The sequence below is a fragment of the Convolutriloba macropyga genome, chromosome 5, assembly GCF_964194025.1.
Source record: "Convolutriloba macropyga chromosome 5, txConMacr16.3, whole genome shotgun sequence".
Classification (NCBI taxonomy): domain Eukaryota; kingdom Metazoa; phylum Xenacoelomorpha; order Acoela; family Convolutidae; genus Convolutriloba; species Convolutriloba macropyga.
In genome coordinates, this window is record NC_134472.1 from 19,861,318 (window position 1) to 19,881,094 (window position 19,777).

The following is a 19,777-nucleotide window of genomic DNA, read 5'->3' on the forward strand; positions in this document are numbered from 1 at the left end:
CCTAAAAAATGTCGGCCTTTATAAAACGCTTTTATGTGGTTTGTTGGGCTACTTTTGTTTTTTCTCTTGTCTTTTTTGATGTTCTGATTTCGGTAAGGTTAGGTTAGAGATTATAGTGCACGACGATTCGAGTCGGTTCCGGCATTCTACCGCTGTATTTTATGCAAAATTTTCAATTGAAAATTTTGACTTTTCGAATGACTTTAACGCCCTTGACTTTTTGCGTTTCTAGTTTATTGTTTCTAGAGAACGAGAATACAACAAACAACTTGATACTTTTCCCACGTGATTTTGCTGGTTTCTCTGTTTTTTTAACACTTTTGTGCAAAATAAATCCTCTGCATTATTAAGTTTTGTGCAAAACAAATCCTCTGCATCTAAGCTACTTGACTCAAAGAAAAAGTATACAAACATTATAATCAACAGTTTTTTGAACATTTTTATTTTTGAAAATTTTTGCATTATAAATTTCTTTGTGCAGCTTAGAAAACTGAGATCATTCCAAAGTCACCTAATTTACCAAATAAAGGATATCTTGGACAAGAACAACAAAAAATCAAAATTTCTTGAGAAAAATATGTTCCCCCCTCAGTTCTAAGGTGTGTGTTTTGTTCCTGACGTTACAATTCACCTGCAGTTTTAAATAATTCAACGGTTTTGGTTTGAAAAGCAACTTCAGTCGATAAAACATTTAAAGAATTGATGAGACAGACAAATTCCACAAAGTAGGCAAAGTTCCGAAAAATTATATATATATATATATATATATATATATATATATATATATATATATGTATATATATATATATATATATATATATGTATGTATATATATATATAATTATATATATATATATATATATATATATATATATATATATATTTCCTCTTTACAATTTTCACACAGAACCACAATAAACCTTGCAACACTAATCTCACTACTTGGCTCTTTGGAGCGAAAACATTTTTAGTTTATTAAGTATTCAGAACCAGTAAAGACATCTCGACCACTAGAGGAAAGAATGAAAAAAAAATTCAATTTCATTGAATTCAGAGACCTGACTTTAATTTGATGCTTGCACTGTTCAGTTGATTCCTTGCTGATTAGTAGCCCGAACTACCGGAAATTCCATAGGGGTCTTTTTACCGGCTTTCACAATAAACTGATTAAACACCTACCTTTTTCGCGAAAACGAAATTGCCAATTACTGCTAAATACTAGCCACAAACATGCATTCCACTTAAATAAGGGTTACATTAAGCTTATAAGTTATCTGGATTGATTATATATGACAAGCTTCTAATAAGAAGAAGCGAAAATATGTTCTTTTTCAACAATATACTCTTTTTTCAACTGTTGTTTTGTTGATTTAAAACATAATTTCTCCAATTGATTTTATAAAAAGGATTTATTGTTCTCCGTAACCCATCAATGTGAGTTGAATGACATAAAAAGTCGTTTTTTTCGTGTAGACAATTGTTAGAAACCTTGTTTTTATAATATTTCTTTGATTAGTCAAATTAATGAAAAGAAAACTCTGGTTTGATTTAAAATTTTAAAAAATTGAAACCGTGCGCGTTAAATTAAAAAATTATTATTTTAAATTGAATTTTTTTTTGCAATAACGAAAATGTGACAAAGTCTTTGAATACTAATCTTAGATTCTTTGCTCGGTAACACTTTTTGTTGGAAATACTTCAACTGGATGTTGAGTCAAACTGATTAGTAAAGATGTCATCACTATGGGTTATTTTGAATTAAAAGAAGTTAAATTAGTGAAACGTTTTAAAAAATAGGATTGAACTTCTTTGTTTTTCTCGGAATTTCTCGCGGTTATCATGAATATCTTGTCCAGTCATTTATTTGTTTGCTGTTTATAGCATGCAAACTGATTGCCGCAAATTTTTTTGCAAATACTTCCCGTGTTTTTTATAATAAAGAACTAGCGGACAGTTATTTCTATTCGCGCTTCACAAAATTTATATCCAAACGAGGTGTTCCGTGCCTAACATAGATTTTAGAGGCGAATAATGAAACATTCTTGCGAGAGCCATCTTGTTATGCTATAGTAGAGACTTTCCGTACAAAAAAGAATTATTTTGTAAAGTAATGAAAAGAAAAAAAGAAAAAACTTTCTGCGGTGGAACGATGTTTTTACTTTTCATTCATAATAGCAAGATATTAAAAACAAGAACAGAGAGAGGGAGAGAGGTTTCTGTTTTTAAATTTGCATAAATTTGATATTGGCTTTAAACTCAACGCTAATTTCAATTGCTCTGAAGCAATTTATAAGCAACTATTTTAGTTCAGTTGAACTATTTTGCTCTATGTTCCATCTTAACCTCTTTGTTTGACCGTTCTGACTTTTTAAAGGAAAAAATGCATGAACAGATGAACCTTAACGAGCATTTTTTTCATCGTGTGAGGAATATGTTGTTAATTTTAATCCCCTTCCAACTGTTTCTCTTTACTGCTTCTCAATCATTGAAACTATAGCTACCCTCAGTTTTTGCTATCTACGACAAAACCCAACTCTCACCGGGCCTTTGAGAAGTTTTTTTCTAAGGTATTCCGCTGTATTCCATATTCATTTAAAGTGTTCATGGTACGTTCTTGGCAAGAAGGTTAGATTTTATGCGCGGTGAGCAAAAGTCGATCCACCAAAACAATTTTATTAAAGTACTTCTCTCCTTTCTCGATCAGGACATACTATAACTCTTTTAAAATTTCAGAGTTATATCAGCACCAAAATTAGTTTTTCAACACTAACTTTTTAGAATAATTTTGCGCAAATTTCCTATTCTTTCACTTTTTTTGCAAAACTTTTACTCATATTGCACAAACTGTTGGAGAGAATACTGTTCTCTGCTCATCTTTTCACATGGCCTTATATTATTTTCCTTGTGGAATATCTTGAAAATTTTTCCGCACTTAATAAGCAAAATTCTCAGAAACTGTAAAAAAATATATCGTGAGCTATCTAAAGTGAAGATTTTATATCATTTCGATCTGGATGGGTCTTTTCAATCGGTTTTGAATCAGTAACGCGTACCTTAAGAATACTCCTACCCCCATCGATATTTGAACCAGTCAAAGTCTGGAACATGGATGATTTCGGTCTACCAGAGCATTTTTCATAAGCAAAAGGGGTCAACGTGAGTGTTTTTGTGTCATTTGGAACGGGTACCTCAAAGTGGGCACGTTTCAGTTCTTGGAAAGCCCAAACACCACACTGTTGTCCTCGTCATCAAATAGCACCACATCAACACTTTGCAGTCCATTCGGAACTTTCTCCAGAATGGAGGGTTTCTGTCCCCAAGACGGGTCACGTGACTACCCTTTCGCCAAAGAACAAAACTTACAGAAGTTGATTCATAACATGAAAGAGTATAAAGAGCCTGTGTTATTTCTCAATACTATATTTGGTTAGTACATTCCTGCATATTATGCACCTACGGATGCTAAAGAATCCCATTGAATAAGATGTTAAAACGATCAAACTTTGGTTTATAACTTTGATTTATATGAGCGTGCGTGAATTTGCGTTTTCTTTTTATACCCTCGTGATTTAAAACAAACTTTTCGTGAACTGTTCAAATAATGTCTGAACTAGATTTCAATGATTTGAGATCAATGGTCGCAAATTCGGCGCCTCCGTGGATTACCTCCCAAGTCGAACCTCTTTTGTACACCTGAATCTCATAACAGCAGAAGCAGTGCTGGATCATATATTTTTTTTCTGTTTTTTACTATTCCCAGAGCTCTGACCATAGAACCTGCTAAAAGTTTTGCAGTAAAATTTATAATTAACTTTATATGAACATATTTGAATGTAATGTCACATAAGTTCATTAACTTTGTATGAGGTATGAACGCAATGGCCAATATATGGCTATCCTTAGCAGACCATAAAATTTGACCAAATATTTGTGTCAGGTTGACTTGTTTCAGGTGCTTCGTCCCTCTCCTACCCCAAATGTATAATCAGCCGCAGCAAAAACTTGGACCAATCAACCCAAATAATTTACTCAGTTAGCTACCCAAATATCAGACACATTGTAGAAATTTGCTCACAGCTGGACATTGACTTTCAAATAGTACTGCTGACCCGAAACCCTGAAGTCACATTTCTAAGTCAGCCAATGTCCCATGACCTTTTGACCTCTATAGAAATGTTGACGGACGCTTACAAGGAAATCCAGTTCCAGCTGTCAAAGTTGGATCCGCAATATCTCACAGCTTGTATTGACGTCGATGGTGAAATTGAAAAACAGCACGAATTAATGAAGCCCTTATTAGACAAAACTTTGAATCTGAAAAACGATGCAGCAAAACGATTTTCCAAACGAATTAACCTTATGGGTAAAACTGATTGCTCAGAACAAGTCAATGAAACAAAATACTCTTATGTAAGTGATGCCTTGTCAGATTTGTACAGAGAAGCAATTATAGTGAAAAATATGTGTTATGCAATTAAGGGGTTATCATGAACTTTATCCTAATTAACTTGTCCAGAATCGTTTCTCTATGCAAATCCCTCAACGCCCAAGCTACCGAACAGGCGTACAGGCGTTGTGAAATTTATATTGCTGTTTAATTGCTCTCAAACGAAGTTTGTAGCAATTATATTAGTCCTGTTGGTCTTTTTTATGCGATTTTTTGCTTGACCGATTTTTCGTCTGACCAATTTGACTTTTCGTCCTCAAAACGGGATGCCAAGCGGGCATTTAGTGCTTTTAGAGCTTTTCAGCTCTTTTTCAGCTTAAACTAGTTGGGAGACTTATACTTATGGTTTGAAGGGCGGTTCTTAGAGGTTGAAGACACCCCCACTGTTGACCCCCCTCCCCACTATTGCCCCCATCCCTCACCGCTCTGTTGCCCCCCATCAGGCCCCAGTTTCAAAATTTTTGTAAATTTTTTAGGTTTCTCCAGCCTCAAGAGCCACAAAAACCTCCTATATGTTTTGATGATAGGTTACTGCATAGCTTTTAGATGTAGTGAAATGTTTTTCAAGATTTTAATATCAAGAACTTTAATAATTTTTTAAAATAATTTGCAATTTTTTCAAGTTTTCTTTATATTTTGAATGTTTCTGTCCAGCACCAGGGTACTACTGACCTCCTTCAAGGTCTGATTATAGGTTGTTGCATAGTTTGTAGAGTAAATGGAACAGTTATCAATATTTTAATCACTCCAGCTTTAGCAATTTTTCGGTGAAAGTTAATATTTATTTTCAAATTTTCAGAAAATTATTATCATGTTCCAAATTTATGGATCTTTATGAGCCATTAAAACTATTTAAAACTTAAAAAAGGGAAACTATTAGTCCCTTGAGACATTGAAAAGATTTTGAAGATTTTAAGATGTTGCATTTTAGCAAAATGTTGTTAAAATTTGCTCTTGTTTTCAAAATTTTTGAATATTTTTGTCCTTCTCTGAGCTAAATGATCATTACTGGCCGACGAAATTTTTTGCAGATAGGTTACTTGACATAACTTGAAAGACCATAAAAATAGTTTTGAACTGCGAATTCTGGAAACTTTTTTTTATAAATTTGTAATATTTTCCAAGTTTTGAAAATCTGTTTTTTCTCCATTTGATTTTTCTACTAACGAGGATAGAATTCCCCACTAAACCGTGGCTAGATATTGACGAAGCCAACTACTCGCCGGTCGTTTGGAGCAATTTGTCCAACTTTAGTTGGTTATGTAATTCATTTGTGAATTGTATTGCCCAGGACATGGTCTCAGAAGTAAAACAATTATTATAAGTCAGACAAGTTTGGGCCGTGGACAAAGGGCCCAATGAGAATGAATTTGATTGTCTGAACAATTTTGGTGGTCTTGTATATGCCAGATTTGTAAATTGCTCCTGTCGTACTTCATTAAAATACTGTCGGCTTCACCGCACGAAGACACACCGTCAATTTGGATTTTGGTTTTGTCAGGCGAATGGTTTACTTAATTCTGATATTGATTTGCGGAGCGGAATCAAGAAGATTAAGGCAACTGATATTGAATAGACAAGAAAAGCAGAATGAACTCAAGAAACATCAAGAACTGTACAGGTATCATATAGTGCCTTACACGATTAAAAAATCGTACAAAAAGAACAATTTTTTTATATTAGTAACATATTTACAATGTTAATACTTGGTCCCTGTTAAATATTTAGTAACAAAATACTTGCTGGTTAACAAAACTAGTGATATTTACTAAATTATAATGTGAGTTTTTGAGTGTAAATATGTTTGTTCTAAATTTTCATGTTTTTCCGCCTCTTACACTGTCATAAAAATGACATTGTTTTCGGGGGTAGGCATTCTCTAATCCGCTAGAAATCGCACCCACGGTTCAAGAGGAAAATCATTTTTGCTCCCAGGCGATTATTTGTCTCTTCTGGAGATTGTTCTGCTGTAGATTGCACTGTTTCTACAACAGAGATATTTGGTGGTTGAAAACTTCCAATGTTGCCAGCTCTTCGTTCTCTTTTTGTTGGAGCGGATATTACTGAGTTGGATGACATACCTTCGAAACCATATTACGTTGGTTTTCGTCGATTGCGGCCGGATATTTTCTTTTCCATGTTTGTCGTAAATGTGGAAGGGGGAATTGTAGTGCTGAGGTTGAGGCATTGAGTGGAGGAATAATTAATTCGTTTGGCGAATCGACGTTCGATGTTTCATTTTGGCCCCAGAGTTCCAATTAGTTATGGACTTTGGGGATACGACCCCGCATCGTGTGTACGATATTAGATTTAGATGATGACACATCACTGTTCGGATCACGCCTCTTGTGTTTCATCTTCATATCGCCTTTTTATTTTCCTTAATTTCCTTGATGTGGCTTTGCACTTTTTATTCCACCATTTTTTTGTTTGTCCGTAGTCTACGACGATTACCATGTGCTTTTGTGGATGTTTGACGTTCCTGTTGGGTACCGAATTTCGCAATGTCACTATGACGAACTGTGACTATTGCCTTTCCCGCTTCCTTGGTCGTCGAGGTGGATGGACTGACTTCGATGATGTTTGACCCGGGTGCCAAAACCTCATATAGACCCTCAAGGATCTCCTTGGATTGGAGTTTGCCATGCACTTTGCGTGCCAGTTTGAGTTGCACAGCACGTTCTGTGAGTGGAAGTGGTCGGCATGGAGAGGGAAGGAATCGGGACTCTCCATCGGTGCTCTTTTCTTGCAGTCGTTAGCATCTTTAGTGGCCCGAGTCGACCCTTTTTAGCTTCTATGTCGCTCCAGCAGCCGTTCTACCATTTGTCGTCGGGAAGGATGGCCTCAGAGTTAACTGTGTCTTCATCCAAATAATAGTATATAATATTCTTGTACGAGACAACTTTGGTATAGTACAGAATACACTCAGCTGGGTATTAGGTTTTTTATCAACTTGTGCTTTGAAGGGCGAAATCTTTGTTGTTTTCAATTAAAATATTCGCAGTTGGTGGTTAATGGTCTTTAGTGCATGCTTCAGGTGGATCTGTTTAGTAGCCGATTATTCTTCCATGCAAGTCTATTCTTAATTGTATGCGATAACCTTCCTACCAGTACAATAGCTCGATCGTTGTTGACGCGAGCTTCAAAAAGATCTACTTTAATCTTTTTACAGAAAATCTTTATTTGATATCCCTAGGCATTTTGCTTGATCCAAACGAATGGAACGAAGTGTTCCATGTGTTTCAATTTACATGTTCAAAAATTTTGTTTCATTAGGACCATTCGCTTTGTCAAAAATTCAAGCAGTAGAAATGTTAGGGAAGCGATCTATTGAAGCGAGAGGGTATTTTTCATGGCCTTTTCCATCGTAAATTGAAAAATTGTAAATTAAAAAAAAATCAATTTGTAATTTCTGGTTGGGTTCAGCACAAGGTTTATGGAGTGGAATTGCTGGCGGGAATTAATGATTTAAGATTTTTACCAATTGCCGTGCAGGGTTTACACTATGTTGATCTGACTGTCAACTCCCTATTCATATATGGCCATCAGCAATGTTGTACTCATACATTTCATGCTCCAAGTATCTGCGTGACTAGCGTGCATGTCGTCAATTAGTACTTCCCTCAAAACGTTAGGGATAGCGATCTTTTCGTCTATGAGGACGCAACCACATCGCAAATGGAGATCCCGCCGGTACGAATGAATGCACGTTTGAATCTCTTTCAACATTTCCTCATTGTTGTTGAGTATACCATCACGCACTTTTTTTGGGACTGCGTCTTTGATTGTGAGCGAACCTATCAAGAGTTTGCTGAAGACCTTTCCTATGATATTATCAAATGTGGGTATTTGTAGATTGGTTGTGAGGGGTGTACTAATGTTAGATGATGCAGCTGGGAATTTAGTGGGAGAGGTGTTGTTGGTAATTCCATATTGCGGGAAAAGTCGCCGAATCTAACTCTGGTGATTCACTTCCTGGGTGCATATTGATTTTGTTTATTGAAGTTGTTTTTATTTAGATTGATGTTTTGGTGACAAACAAAGTTTGATTTGGAGGTAATTTTAGTTGACTGATGTTGAGAAGTAGATTTGGCAAAAATCACTGATTTTTTTGGTGGCTGACGTTTACAACTATGATTTGAATCTCTGTTAATTAGCCAGAAATTAGTCTTGTAAAATTTCGTTGTTCACACTGCGGAAGGCTGGACATTCTGAATTTTTAACAAATGCTTGAAGTGATGTGAATTTCGCTTAGCATATTTAGTATTGTTTGCATTGGAGCTGGTATTTACTAATGGATTTCAGCTTGCGGGTGACAAGTGGAATGCATGCGCGTGTAAATGAGTGTCACCTGTGCTTATTGTTTTGATAAATTGTTAAATACTTCAGTTTGTGTAGCGGTTCACGGTGCGAGATCATGTGTTTTAAACAAATTATGTAAATGGCTGCAGATTGAATTGAGTTCCGTTTAAAGAGTTTGCCGAGATGTAAATTTATTTGTGTTTTGCATCAAAGAAATCCTCATCGTAGGTTGTGAATTTTTTTAGCTTTTTGATTAGTGTGTCGAGATATGTAATCAACAAGATTTTATCCATAAGAGCACCTCGCAAGTGTTCAATTGTGAATTGATAAGGCAATAGTCTATCTAATCAACGGTTTAGACGGCAATTGTATGATTTATTTGAACGGTTTTCTTTTAAAATCGACAGGAGTGCTCTTTGATCTGTTATAGTTTTAATTGTTTTCCATCAAAAAATTTTCAAAAATTGAACAAACCAACCTATAACTAGTAGAACTAATTCATTGACATTATGTCTCTCTTCACAGGAGTTTAGAAATCTAGAGGTAGAAAGGTTTGTTTTCTACCCGTCTACTGTTGATTGTGCGAGGGCAGCACCAAGCCCGGCACGTGAAGCATCACATTTACCTCGCATTTCGAGTTGTGGATTGTAGTGGCAATTTTGAGTGGCATTTGGAATGTTCTTCTCAATTTTAAGAAAACAATTTTCCTGAGTATCGGTTCAAAAAAATTAGCAGATTTTCTTAATAAGGGACGTAATGGGTTGATAATTTGTACAAGGTTTCCGATGAATTTACTTATGTAATATACAGGATAAAGAAAAGAACGACGTTTCTTTAACCTTTTCGGTCCTTCAAGGGATGAGATTGCTGATGTTTTAGTTTGGATATTCTCGATTTTGAAATCTGATATCCAAGCGGATCAATTTCTAATTTTGCAAAGTGTCAAATAGGAGGAAAATTTATATAAACTTTCTTTTGAGACAATTGAATATACGTTTTTTATGATCTTTTTCTGATCCTTGCTAACAATTAGATTATCATTAAGAAAGCAAAATGCCGTTTTTAATCTTATTAACTTATAATCCACGGCTTTTTGAAATTCCGCGGTCATATCTGTGAGGCCACAAAATCCCGTTTAAAAATTGTAAATGCCTGTCAATTAATAGCTTATTATATTGAAATTACGGTAATTAATTGTGTCGGGTTTTATACTTATTTGATTGTTGGCATACTTAAGGTCCAATGTTGAAAAGTATGTGGTGCTTTGAGACACGGGATCACTTATTTGTTGAGATTTGGATTCGATTAGCACATCATTGTTAGACATTTGGTGTTTATTTTTGTGGCACGTTTTTTTAAAGATTTTTTAATCAATTGCAGGTGTTAGAGATTGATCTTTTTTAACAGTGACTACAAGTTGTGAAATAAATTATTTGTCTAGACAATTTGTAAGTTTTGTTTTGTGTGTTTTTGATCAAGTAATTTTTAAAATTCAGTATTTACTTTATCTTGCAAAATAACCGTTATACTTCTCTTTTTTTGGTGTCGTGGTTGGAATATTTTTTGAAATTTTGATTTTGCTACACAATTTTTAGATTTTTAAATGCGCGTATTTAAGTCAGGAAGTTGTAAAGCCATTTTTCTCTTTGAAATTGGAATGTGGCGAGATTTTGATTATTTGCTTACCATTTTGCGATGAGGAGTGTGTGACTGCAAGTCCTGGTTGATCAGAGAGATCGCGAGCAATGAGCGCGTTAAGGCCATAGGCAATGACTGTGAAAGTGGCAACTGATGTGTACCAGCCGCTGGTAAATACTGGTTTTCGAATCTCACCCTCAATGTTGACTGGCTGGTTCAAAAACATGTTGAATGCACGTACCCTTTCGGCTACGGGTCACTATTGACTACATCTCAAAATGCTGCAGGCACTCCTGAAACCAACAAGTAAAGTAGTTGAGATGTTTCCGATGTTGATGGGCCTGTTGTGGGGTTCACATTTCTCGATATCATTGGGTATTGTGGCGATCATCTTGTTATCGCCGCTACTGTTGTCTGAGTTGTATATTCCGGACAATGATTGTAGTAAATTAAAGGAATTTTTGGGATGAAGTTCTTCTTCTACTGTGTTGACCGATTTTTTGTTTGGATGTTGGGTTTTCTGTGTCTTTTGTTCTCTACATGTTTTGCGAAAAGATTTAAAAGACGACAATTGTTGCAAGTTTTACCTTTAGCAATGCACTTATTTCTGTGTCTCAGAAATCAATTTGCGCAATATAATGCAGGTGGTTGATTGCATTGCCTATGGAAATCGTTTGAGCGAGACGCATTTGGAGAGCAACTACTGGGCGGGCATTGAATTGCATCAACACCGGCCGGAATGAAGAGCTTGTTGTGTGCTTGAATTTGATGCTAATTTCGCTTCCCAAATCCCATGATTATAGTTAGCTCAAAAGCTTTCCTCGGCATCATTGTTTGCTTTAAGAGATCCTTCTAAAATTTTGGGCCGTTTTAATTAGCGATGAAGACGTCGCTGATTAGAGTTTCTTCTCTGTTTTCGAAGTCACAATTTTCTGCTAATTCTTTCAAATTTCCGTAGAGCTGCTCGACTGGTTCTCCGCCGACTCGTTTTGTGATGGGGAGAACGTGCCTGTCAAATGTTATATTTCTGGGTCTGATGAATGTATCTTCCAAAATCTTCCTAAATTCGGCAGTTGTGAGAGTGTCCATCATTATGTGTGGGTTTTCGCTGCGACCCTCTACACCAATTCGCAGGTGGAGTAGAGAGAGATTGTTTTTCGATCACTGAGTGCCCATTGTTCATTTTCGCACGTTATTCCTACTTCGTAGAATCTTTGGTATTTGTTTTGCTAATTCATCTTTTGTTGCGCATTTCGGGCATTGGGTTCCCGTTCTCATTGCGCTGAAGATGCGATGATCGTATCGTTGTATATAGGCTACCGGGGCAATTATACCATTTCGGTTTTACAACTGAGAGGTGTATCCAAGATGAGGTTCTCCTTAGCGAGTAAGGCTGGTTTGTACTGTACCCTCCACTTTTCCATCGGAGATATGAGTGTGTGGATTTATCCCAAAAGTCGTCAATTCATAGGAGAGTTCTTTTGTTAGCTGGCTGCGTCATGTCCTACTTCATTAAAAAACTGTTGTTTTCGCCATCCGAAGACACAACTTCAAATTAAAATTGGATTTTTGCCAATCGAATTGCTTGCCTATTTCTGAGATTGATTTGCGGAGCGGAATCAAAGAGGTTAAGGAAATGGATATTGAATTGACGAGACAAGAAGAATGATTTAAAATAGATATCAACAAAAATGATTTAAGGTGAGCAGACGTGTCTGGTCACGCAGCGGAAATTACAATCATATGAATGAATAACAAAACGAAAGCGGGAAACATGAAATAACGTCTGAAGGTAAATGAAGGTTGAAGGGCAACTTAAAATTAAGAAATATATATTGACACTGTATATGATTTACTGCACTAAATAAAATGAAAATTAATAAGAATTGTACATGCATCACAGCTACATTATATGGCCATTATATTTGTCCTGTCGTCTTTTTCATGCAATTCTTTTTTCCTTGACCAATGTTTTGTCTGACAATTTCTTACCTTTCCCCGGAAACCCAACGCGATCAAACATTCCCTCCCTGCCAATAAATTTAGTCGCCCTATCACACTTCGGCTTTTGAATGGATGATACAAATAGAAATTGGAAAAATTCTACACTCAGTAAAATTGTATAAATTCAGTAACTAACACTAACGCACCTCCCTTCATTTGCTTGTTTCAAGCACCCCTAATAACTTTGAGATTGCTTTCGCAGAAATCAGAACGTTTCTACATTGTACCCTGCACTTGGAAACAATTAGCAAAACACTGAATAAAACTTTACTAGAAGTACAATAAGTCCAGAGCGATACTTCCATAATAAGGGAGATGCCACATGCCGACAGCGATAGGCTCTTCCTTATTTAAGTAGGTTCGGCTATTGAGTTATTATTTTCTAGTACGGTAAGTTTTTACAATAATTGATTACAATAGTATATACAACATTACAAAAAATATATATCAATTTTACAATAATATATTAAAGTAATACATACAGTTATTACAAAATATATACCGGCCGATTATTTTATCCATTGTCCCTTTCGGTCAAAACAACAGCATTAACATTTATAGTATCGTGATATACAGAACAAATTCTTGTCTCGTGAGCATTGTGTTGCTTTGCGAGACCTTCATCGCTTGACATTTGAGCCAATAAAAATGGTTTTTCCTGAAAGCAAACAATGGTAATAAAAGCAAATAATTATTGTTGCATACGAATTTTAAAACTTGTGTTTAAATTTGAACTATGCAATTATGAGTAAATACGAAGTGCATTGGTTCTCATTTCATTAACTGAGAAACAAAGAGCCATTAAACTTTTGATAACGTACATGTTTATATCAATAGCTACCAAGGAACTTTCTATGTTGAGCAAGAAGCCTTTAATTAACTACAATTACATCAACCAACTTTACAAAAAGATTTATATCTACCACAAAAGATTTTATCTACCACAATAATTTCAATGATTTTGACTAAATCATCAACAGCATGGATGAATTTAAAGCAAACTGTGAAGCCAGAAAACGCTAAAATTGACACATCAGCGGGGTTCTTTCAACAAAACATTGAAAACCTCTCACCCTCTTCGCCAGAGAACAATCCAGCTTTTGACGAAATTAATTAAAACGATAGTAATATCGAAGTATTTTTCTCCTCGTAACCCTGTTTACAAAACTGAAATCGAAAGCATTTCTGAAAACAGCTTTTCTTCGGAGTCCCCAGACGACGACGGCTAATCTCCGCCTATTCAAATTTGCACCTTTAAAACAAAAAAAAATAATTCAATCATATTTTCAGATTTGGACAACTTAATAAAGACCGAAGAACCTGACATTTGGACAAATGTGCGCAATTAGTTGACACAGCCAATCAAATTGTAACATCCTTCACGCAATTTAACATTGCTGTTTGCCTTAAAGTAGGAAGAGAAAGTTTTTTTTAGAAGTTTTATTACCATAACTGCTTGAACGATTGTTATCTGGTCTATTATCTCACGCGGTTTAATAGCACATAAATACCACGTTAATCCTACAAGGGAGTACTACAATTACATCCGACACTTCTTAACAATATATCGAGGACCGTCATTAACTCTTCTTTATTGGGATTATATCAACTCAATTATTGTCGACTCCCCTGATCCCGATTACATGGGAGCAGTTCCAGGTGAATAAGATGGACACCTCATTCGAAGCCTCTAACCAGACCGACCCCTATTTTTCCCTACACAAACTGGATATAACTACACAAACTTCGATGTTGAATACGAATTATAAAACAACTCGGATGAGGAATGTTTACAGTTTATCTACACAAAACTATTGACACCACATATCTGCTGGAGTTTTTAACACGTATTACACCACAAAAAACGAACAAATTTTTCAGCAAAGGGCAATAATTACAACAAATGCATCTTGATTTCTGTAAACAAGAGGAGAAATTTTTTTCTTAATGATCAATCCATTCAAAAGTTTTATTACTCCCAAGTACATCAGCATAAAAAAATACAAGCTAATACAGTCCATCCAGTCTCCTATCAGCTACAACCAACAAATTTAGGAAAGTCAAATACTCTTCAAGGGCATTACTTAGAAAGCGTAAATGTTAAAAAACCGCAAAATAAGTTTGAAACCACTTTTGTATACCCAAATTATCGATAATTTAACCACATATAGTTTACTACAAAGACAACACCAAACTAATGCACCTCAAAGTTTCCTTTACCGGTTGCCACCACACCGCAACCGAAAATTTCAAAAATGTGACGGGGCATTACTTTAACTAAAATGAATTTAATTTTGACGTATAGTTTTAGCTCCACAGAACTGATATCATTTTGCAGTAGTGTCAACCCAATTTTATTGCTTCTCCTTTTAGAAACGAAAGCCTTGCGCTGAAAGGCGAACAAAATCACCATTGAAAATATTTATAACTCTCAGGTGAGAACATCGAAGAGACAACTGAGAAAAGAACTTTGTGCCAAAGGAAACCAAGTCTTTTACCACATCATCTTCACGACACGAAATCGTGATAAAGGCTCTTACTCTGCTCTAAATTTCTTTTTCTTTGTCTTACTCTTTTCTTCTTTAAATCCACTTACAGAAGATCACGAGAAACAACTGGAGTTTTCCGAATCCAGACGATGTCTACGTGCCTACAATTTTAGAAAAGCCATAATATATAAATGTGTAACACAAAGCCCTCATCAACACGATGTCAAATTGGTTGTCTTTGAAGACGTAATAGTCAGAGACGACGGCACAATATCAGTTTTCATAGAGTACGTGGAAGCCGGTTACCCTCCCAAAACAGTCATCAAGGCCATTGACTAGATCTACGTGTTGGCGTTTGTCATGAATCCACTAGAAGCCATCATGGAGGGAACCTACGAATTAACTAATTCATAAGCTAACTCGTAGAAAAAACGCCAAACATACTCGTGAAGCATCGTTCCCCTATCTATTTTTATTGTTATTAAATTGTAGAACAAACCTACTTTATTGTAAACGTGCTATTGTTTGGTTTGTATCACTTGCGTTTTATTTCAACTAATATATTTCTTGATAGATGCTTGTACCATGAAAGAATGGCGAACTGCATTCATCTACTCATTTTTTCATTAAACAAATTTGTTACAGAAATCATATATTATCTCTGTTTCCAAAACCTTTGTCTTGCTTTTAATACGAAATACTTTCTTCCAGTAATCCCTCTACCATATCTTCTTACTTATAATTTTGATATATATGTTCCAATGAAGTAATCTTTAATTTTAATAACCTGCTTTTATAAACAAAGCCTTTTCAGAGCTTCATCACAGCTCGTTTTTGATGCAAAACAACAATCATTTTCAATAGGAAACAGAACGACATGGCTCCAATACACAACAACATTCTCCTCTGTTTCTCTGTTTCTTTTACCAAGCCAGCAAACACGATAACTCAAGTAACCCATTTTTCTACTGAAGCGAAAAAAGGCTATCCGAAGAAGAGATGAAGGGCACCAACTAGATGGATAATACCAAGCAAAGAACCCCTACTGAACCAAAGAGACGGAAAAGAAGTTCGAAATTCCAAAAAGAAATCTGAGAGGACAAATGATAGTAAAAAAACAGAAACCAGGAAAAATAAAACAAAGATTAAAAATTGCATTTATATGATGAATAGCTTGCAGCATGTACTTACCCAATTGACCTAACCTATACAGCATTCCTAGCGAAGTACACTGTACCCTTTTGCTTTGAATCAGGAGGTCCCGAGTTCGCTCCCCGGTTGCCGCTGTTTTAGGACGCCGTAGTATCACGCTTTGGCTTTTGATTGGTTGATAAAAATAGATTGGAAAAACTATCACACGCAGTTAAATTGTATAATTTCAGATAATACCACTACCGCACTTGCGTTCAATCGCTTGTATCGAGCAACCTTATTAACCTAAAATTTAACTTAGCAAAAATCAGAACGTTTTTAATCTCGTAATTCGCACTAAGAAAAACTTAGCAAAAGAATGAATAAAAACAGTACTAGAATGATAATAACTCATGGCAAAACCTCCTTAAATAAACGAGGTGCCACATGTTCTAAACAATAGCCTTCAAAAGCAGGTACAGCTGATTATTTATAATTGCGTAGCGGGAGATTGCGGTTTCTGATAATCAACTATCGGTTTTTTGGCGACCTCGAAATTGGTTCTCTTCGTTTTTAGATAGCAGTTCGTCCGATGTTTGGTTTATGTTTGTCTTATTTGATAACATTTTTGTTATATCATTGACAATTTGTATGAGAAGAAAGGAAAGTGCAAGTTAGTTTTTAGTTTTTAAACCCGGAGAGCGATATAACTGTCATTGAGGAAAATTTTTGCTCTCTTCTTGCTTCAAAATTTTTCATGATAAAATTTTAGATATATAGAGATAATTCTGGCCTGCCAGTTAATGCTTTAAAAAAGTTGATTTCCAGACGCTTTTTGTGATTGAAGTACATTCACCACATCAATTTTTTGGAGAACCCGAGGAAAATCAAAATATAGCTTCGTGTTTACGCAAGTTATCACGAAATCTGGTTGAAACTGACCCTTCTTCATTTGTGTCTCAAATTGTCGAGAAATTGTCAATTCCTGTGTCTAAAAAAATTTTACATTGGCACGACGTGACTAATAGTTTGATAACTGGCCAACAAACAGAAAGAGCAAACGTATCATCTTACTGCGGAAAATTTTTTAATGAAGTCTTGAACCTGAAGCGAGTTGTTAGTTTTGTTTTTGCGTACGAGAAGGTGTCTCGACATTTATAGAGACATAAAAGCGAGTAGATCAACTGGTCTTAATTTTGTTAACTGGACATTTCTTAAAATATGGAAGCAAAGAGATCGAAGCAAAAACTAGTTTCAAAACACATTAATACCCACTTCGGTCAACATCACGAAAACTTGTAATAATGTGCTCAAATTTGGCAGCAATATAGAGACATTTATGCGAAACATACAAAATTCTTCGAGGAAACGGCTTTAAAAGTAGAAACAAATTGCCGATGACCAATAAGTGGGTTAAATTGCGTTGCTTCAAGGGTTTGTGAAGTGCCAAGTGATTTTTTCCTGGTAGTAATCACAACTCTATCCGCTCGAATGTTCACTGTTGCCTATTGATCGCTCGCTTTTGCATGTATCTCCCGCCTGAAACTTTCAGTAAGTTTTTTGAGGCGCCAAGTGATCAGGTTCCTGGTGGGAAAGCAAAATTAGTACCTCCTGATTGTTGAAGTTATTCCTGAAACTTTCAGTCAAGGGGGGAAGTTGTGCCAAACATGTAGAGAACTGAAATCCTTATTTGGTGGCATGTAAAATTGCATTGCATATTTTACGTGCATGCAACTAACTCCCGATTATACAAGCCCTCAATTGGTCGCAATTAGTGATATCTGGGAGCTTGGTAGCCGTTTGTTGCCGCTGAGCAACCAATGTTTGGAGAAAGGCTATGTGAATAGTTTCATCAATGGGAGAATTCTTTCCTTAGATTGCAAGATCAGGTCATGAGCAGGTGAAAAGCTTCATATCATCAACAAACAACAATAAAAATGTTGATAAGAAAAAACAGTGTCTTCAAAACTTCTACATGTGACAAATTTAAAAAAAGATAATCGTCTTCGAAGAGAACAAATTAGCAGTCTTCTCCGTACAAAAACCTTTGTAGAAGAACGATAAAAGGTTTGAAAAGAACATTACAAATCACGACGTCAAGAAAATTTTGAGGATTCAAGGTCTCACCAATAATATGGAAAAATCTCGAGCCTAAAATCTTGAGGCAGCTACTGATAAAGTACGTGCTATACTGGATTGAATGGGACTGAACCCAAATCTGATGGAATTAAGAAAAAAAACTCTTGAAATATTTAGGAGGCGAACAATTGTGCTATGAAAAGAGAAAGCTATCAAAGAAAATCAAAATCATAAAAAAAGGAACTGATCAATAAAGGTACTTACAAGAGAAGAGCAAAATAAGAATCTGGGATTGAAAAATGATTGAAAAATTGCTTTGTGATTGAAAATTTGTTAAAATTAGGTGAGACAACTTGACTACCTCATTACTCATCCTTCAATTGCATTAGAAATCTACAAAATGTCGATTGAAAAATGACATCAGCCTAATGGAGAACAGCCTATCAACTGAACTCCTACTAAACAAAAGAAATATTTGACGATCAGATCGAAAAAATTTAAATGAGAAAACCTACACCGCGGTAGCCTCAAAGTATTGAGGGAAAAGCTAAAGTAAGAGAGAGCAGTAAGCATCGTTCTTAATTAACCTCTTTTATGTGAAATCCATTACAACAACTTGAGGTTCCAGCCTAAATCCACCAAAAGTCTCTTAGTATCCATACACCGAAAATGACATGTGAAGACTTGAACTGTCTTGAGATGAGCTGAAAGACAATGATCAGTCAATACAAGGAAGTCACTTAACGAAATTGAAATTTTTGGCAAAAAAAACTTCCTGCGTTTTATCGAAACTGTGAAATGTTGGCTGAACTCAAAATTTCATGAATGTACCGAAAACGACTAAACCGACATAGTATTGGAAAGCTCATCTACTAAAATTGAAAGGCCCAATGTGAACTTTGGGAATTCAGATTACGACTGCTTAAACACTATCAGTTGTTGAAAACCTCTTGAACCAGATTGTTGCTCAAGCATGAACAATTGTACAAAAATTTGTACAATTATATTGATCAAATATTCGAACGGAGTATACCCAAGCGCATTATACATGGGCAATTTATCATCCTAGTTACCACCCTGGTTAATTCCATATACCTCAAAACTATTGAAATGCTGAACCCCCGGAAAAAAATACTGCAAGCGAAGCCAAAAAGAGATCGAATAAGTAATTTATCAAAATTGGAGATTACTGCAATGGATTTAAAAAAAAGACAGAATAGAACGAGAGGAGTCTCTTCTCGCATTAAGATATACAATTGCAACCCTTTAACATCAGAAAAATTCAGAAAAAAAATCAATGCTTACCAAAAATACTCCTGAGCAAAAAAAGTTCAAACCTCTCAGAACAAGTAATCAAGCCACAAGCAACCCGGGCCGAGGAATTTGGACAAAATTATGTAAGATCAACGGCAACTAGCGTTGACAAGTCGGAAAATTCACCGCAATTTTCTTACATAATTTTGCGTTGAATGCGTTGAATTTGAAGACAAAAATTCAACGCATTCAGCGCAAAATTATGTAAGAAATGGCGGTGAATTTGCCAACTTGTCAACGCTAGTTGCCGCTGATCTCACATATTTAGCGTTGAATTTAGCGTAGATCTTACATATTTTTGCGTTGAATTTAGCGTTGATCTTACAAAAAATCAACGCGTAGAACTCTTGGTATGGGACTCGAACCACTGACC

General features: G+C 35.6%; 1 protein-coding gene across 4 annotated transcripts in view; it reads left to right on the plus strand.

Annotated features, from left to right (window-relative positions):
• The window catches only part of LOC142339859 (uncharacterized), a 14,047-nt gene extending 9,526 nt beyond the window's left edge, over positions 1–4,521 (plus strand). For all 4 annotated transcript variants that reach the window (XM_075390175.1, XM_075390177.1, XM_075390173.1 and 1 more), the window contains exons 3-4: positions 3,210–3,426; positions 3,953–4,521. In XM_075390175.1, the coding sequence (XP_075246290.1) occupies positions 3,210–3,426; positions 3,953–4,491 (756 nt within the window). In that variant the 3' untranslated portion in view covers positions 4,492–4,521. The remainder of the gene's footprint in view (positions 1–3,209; positions 3,427–3,952) is intronic.
• The last annotated feature ends 15,256 nt before the right edge of the window (positions 4,522–19,777 follow it).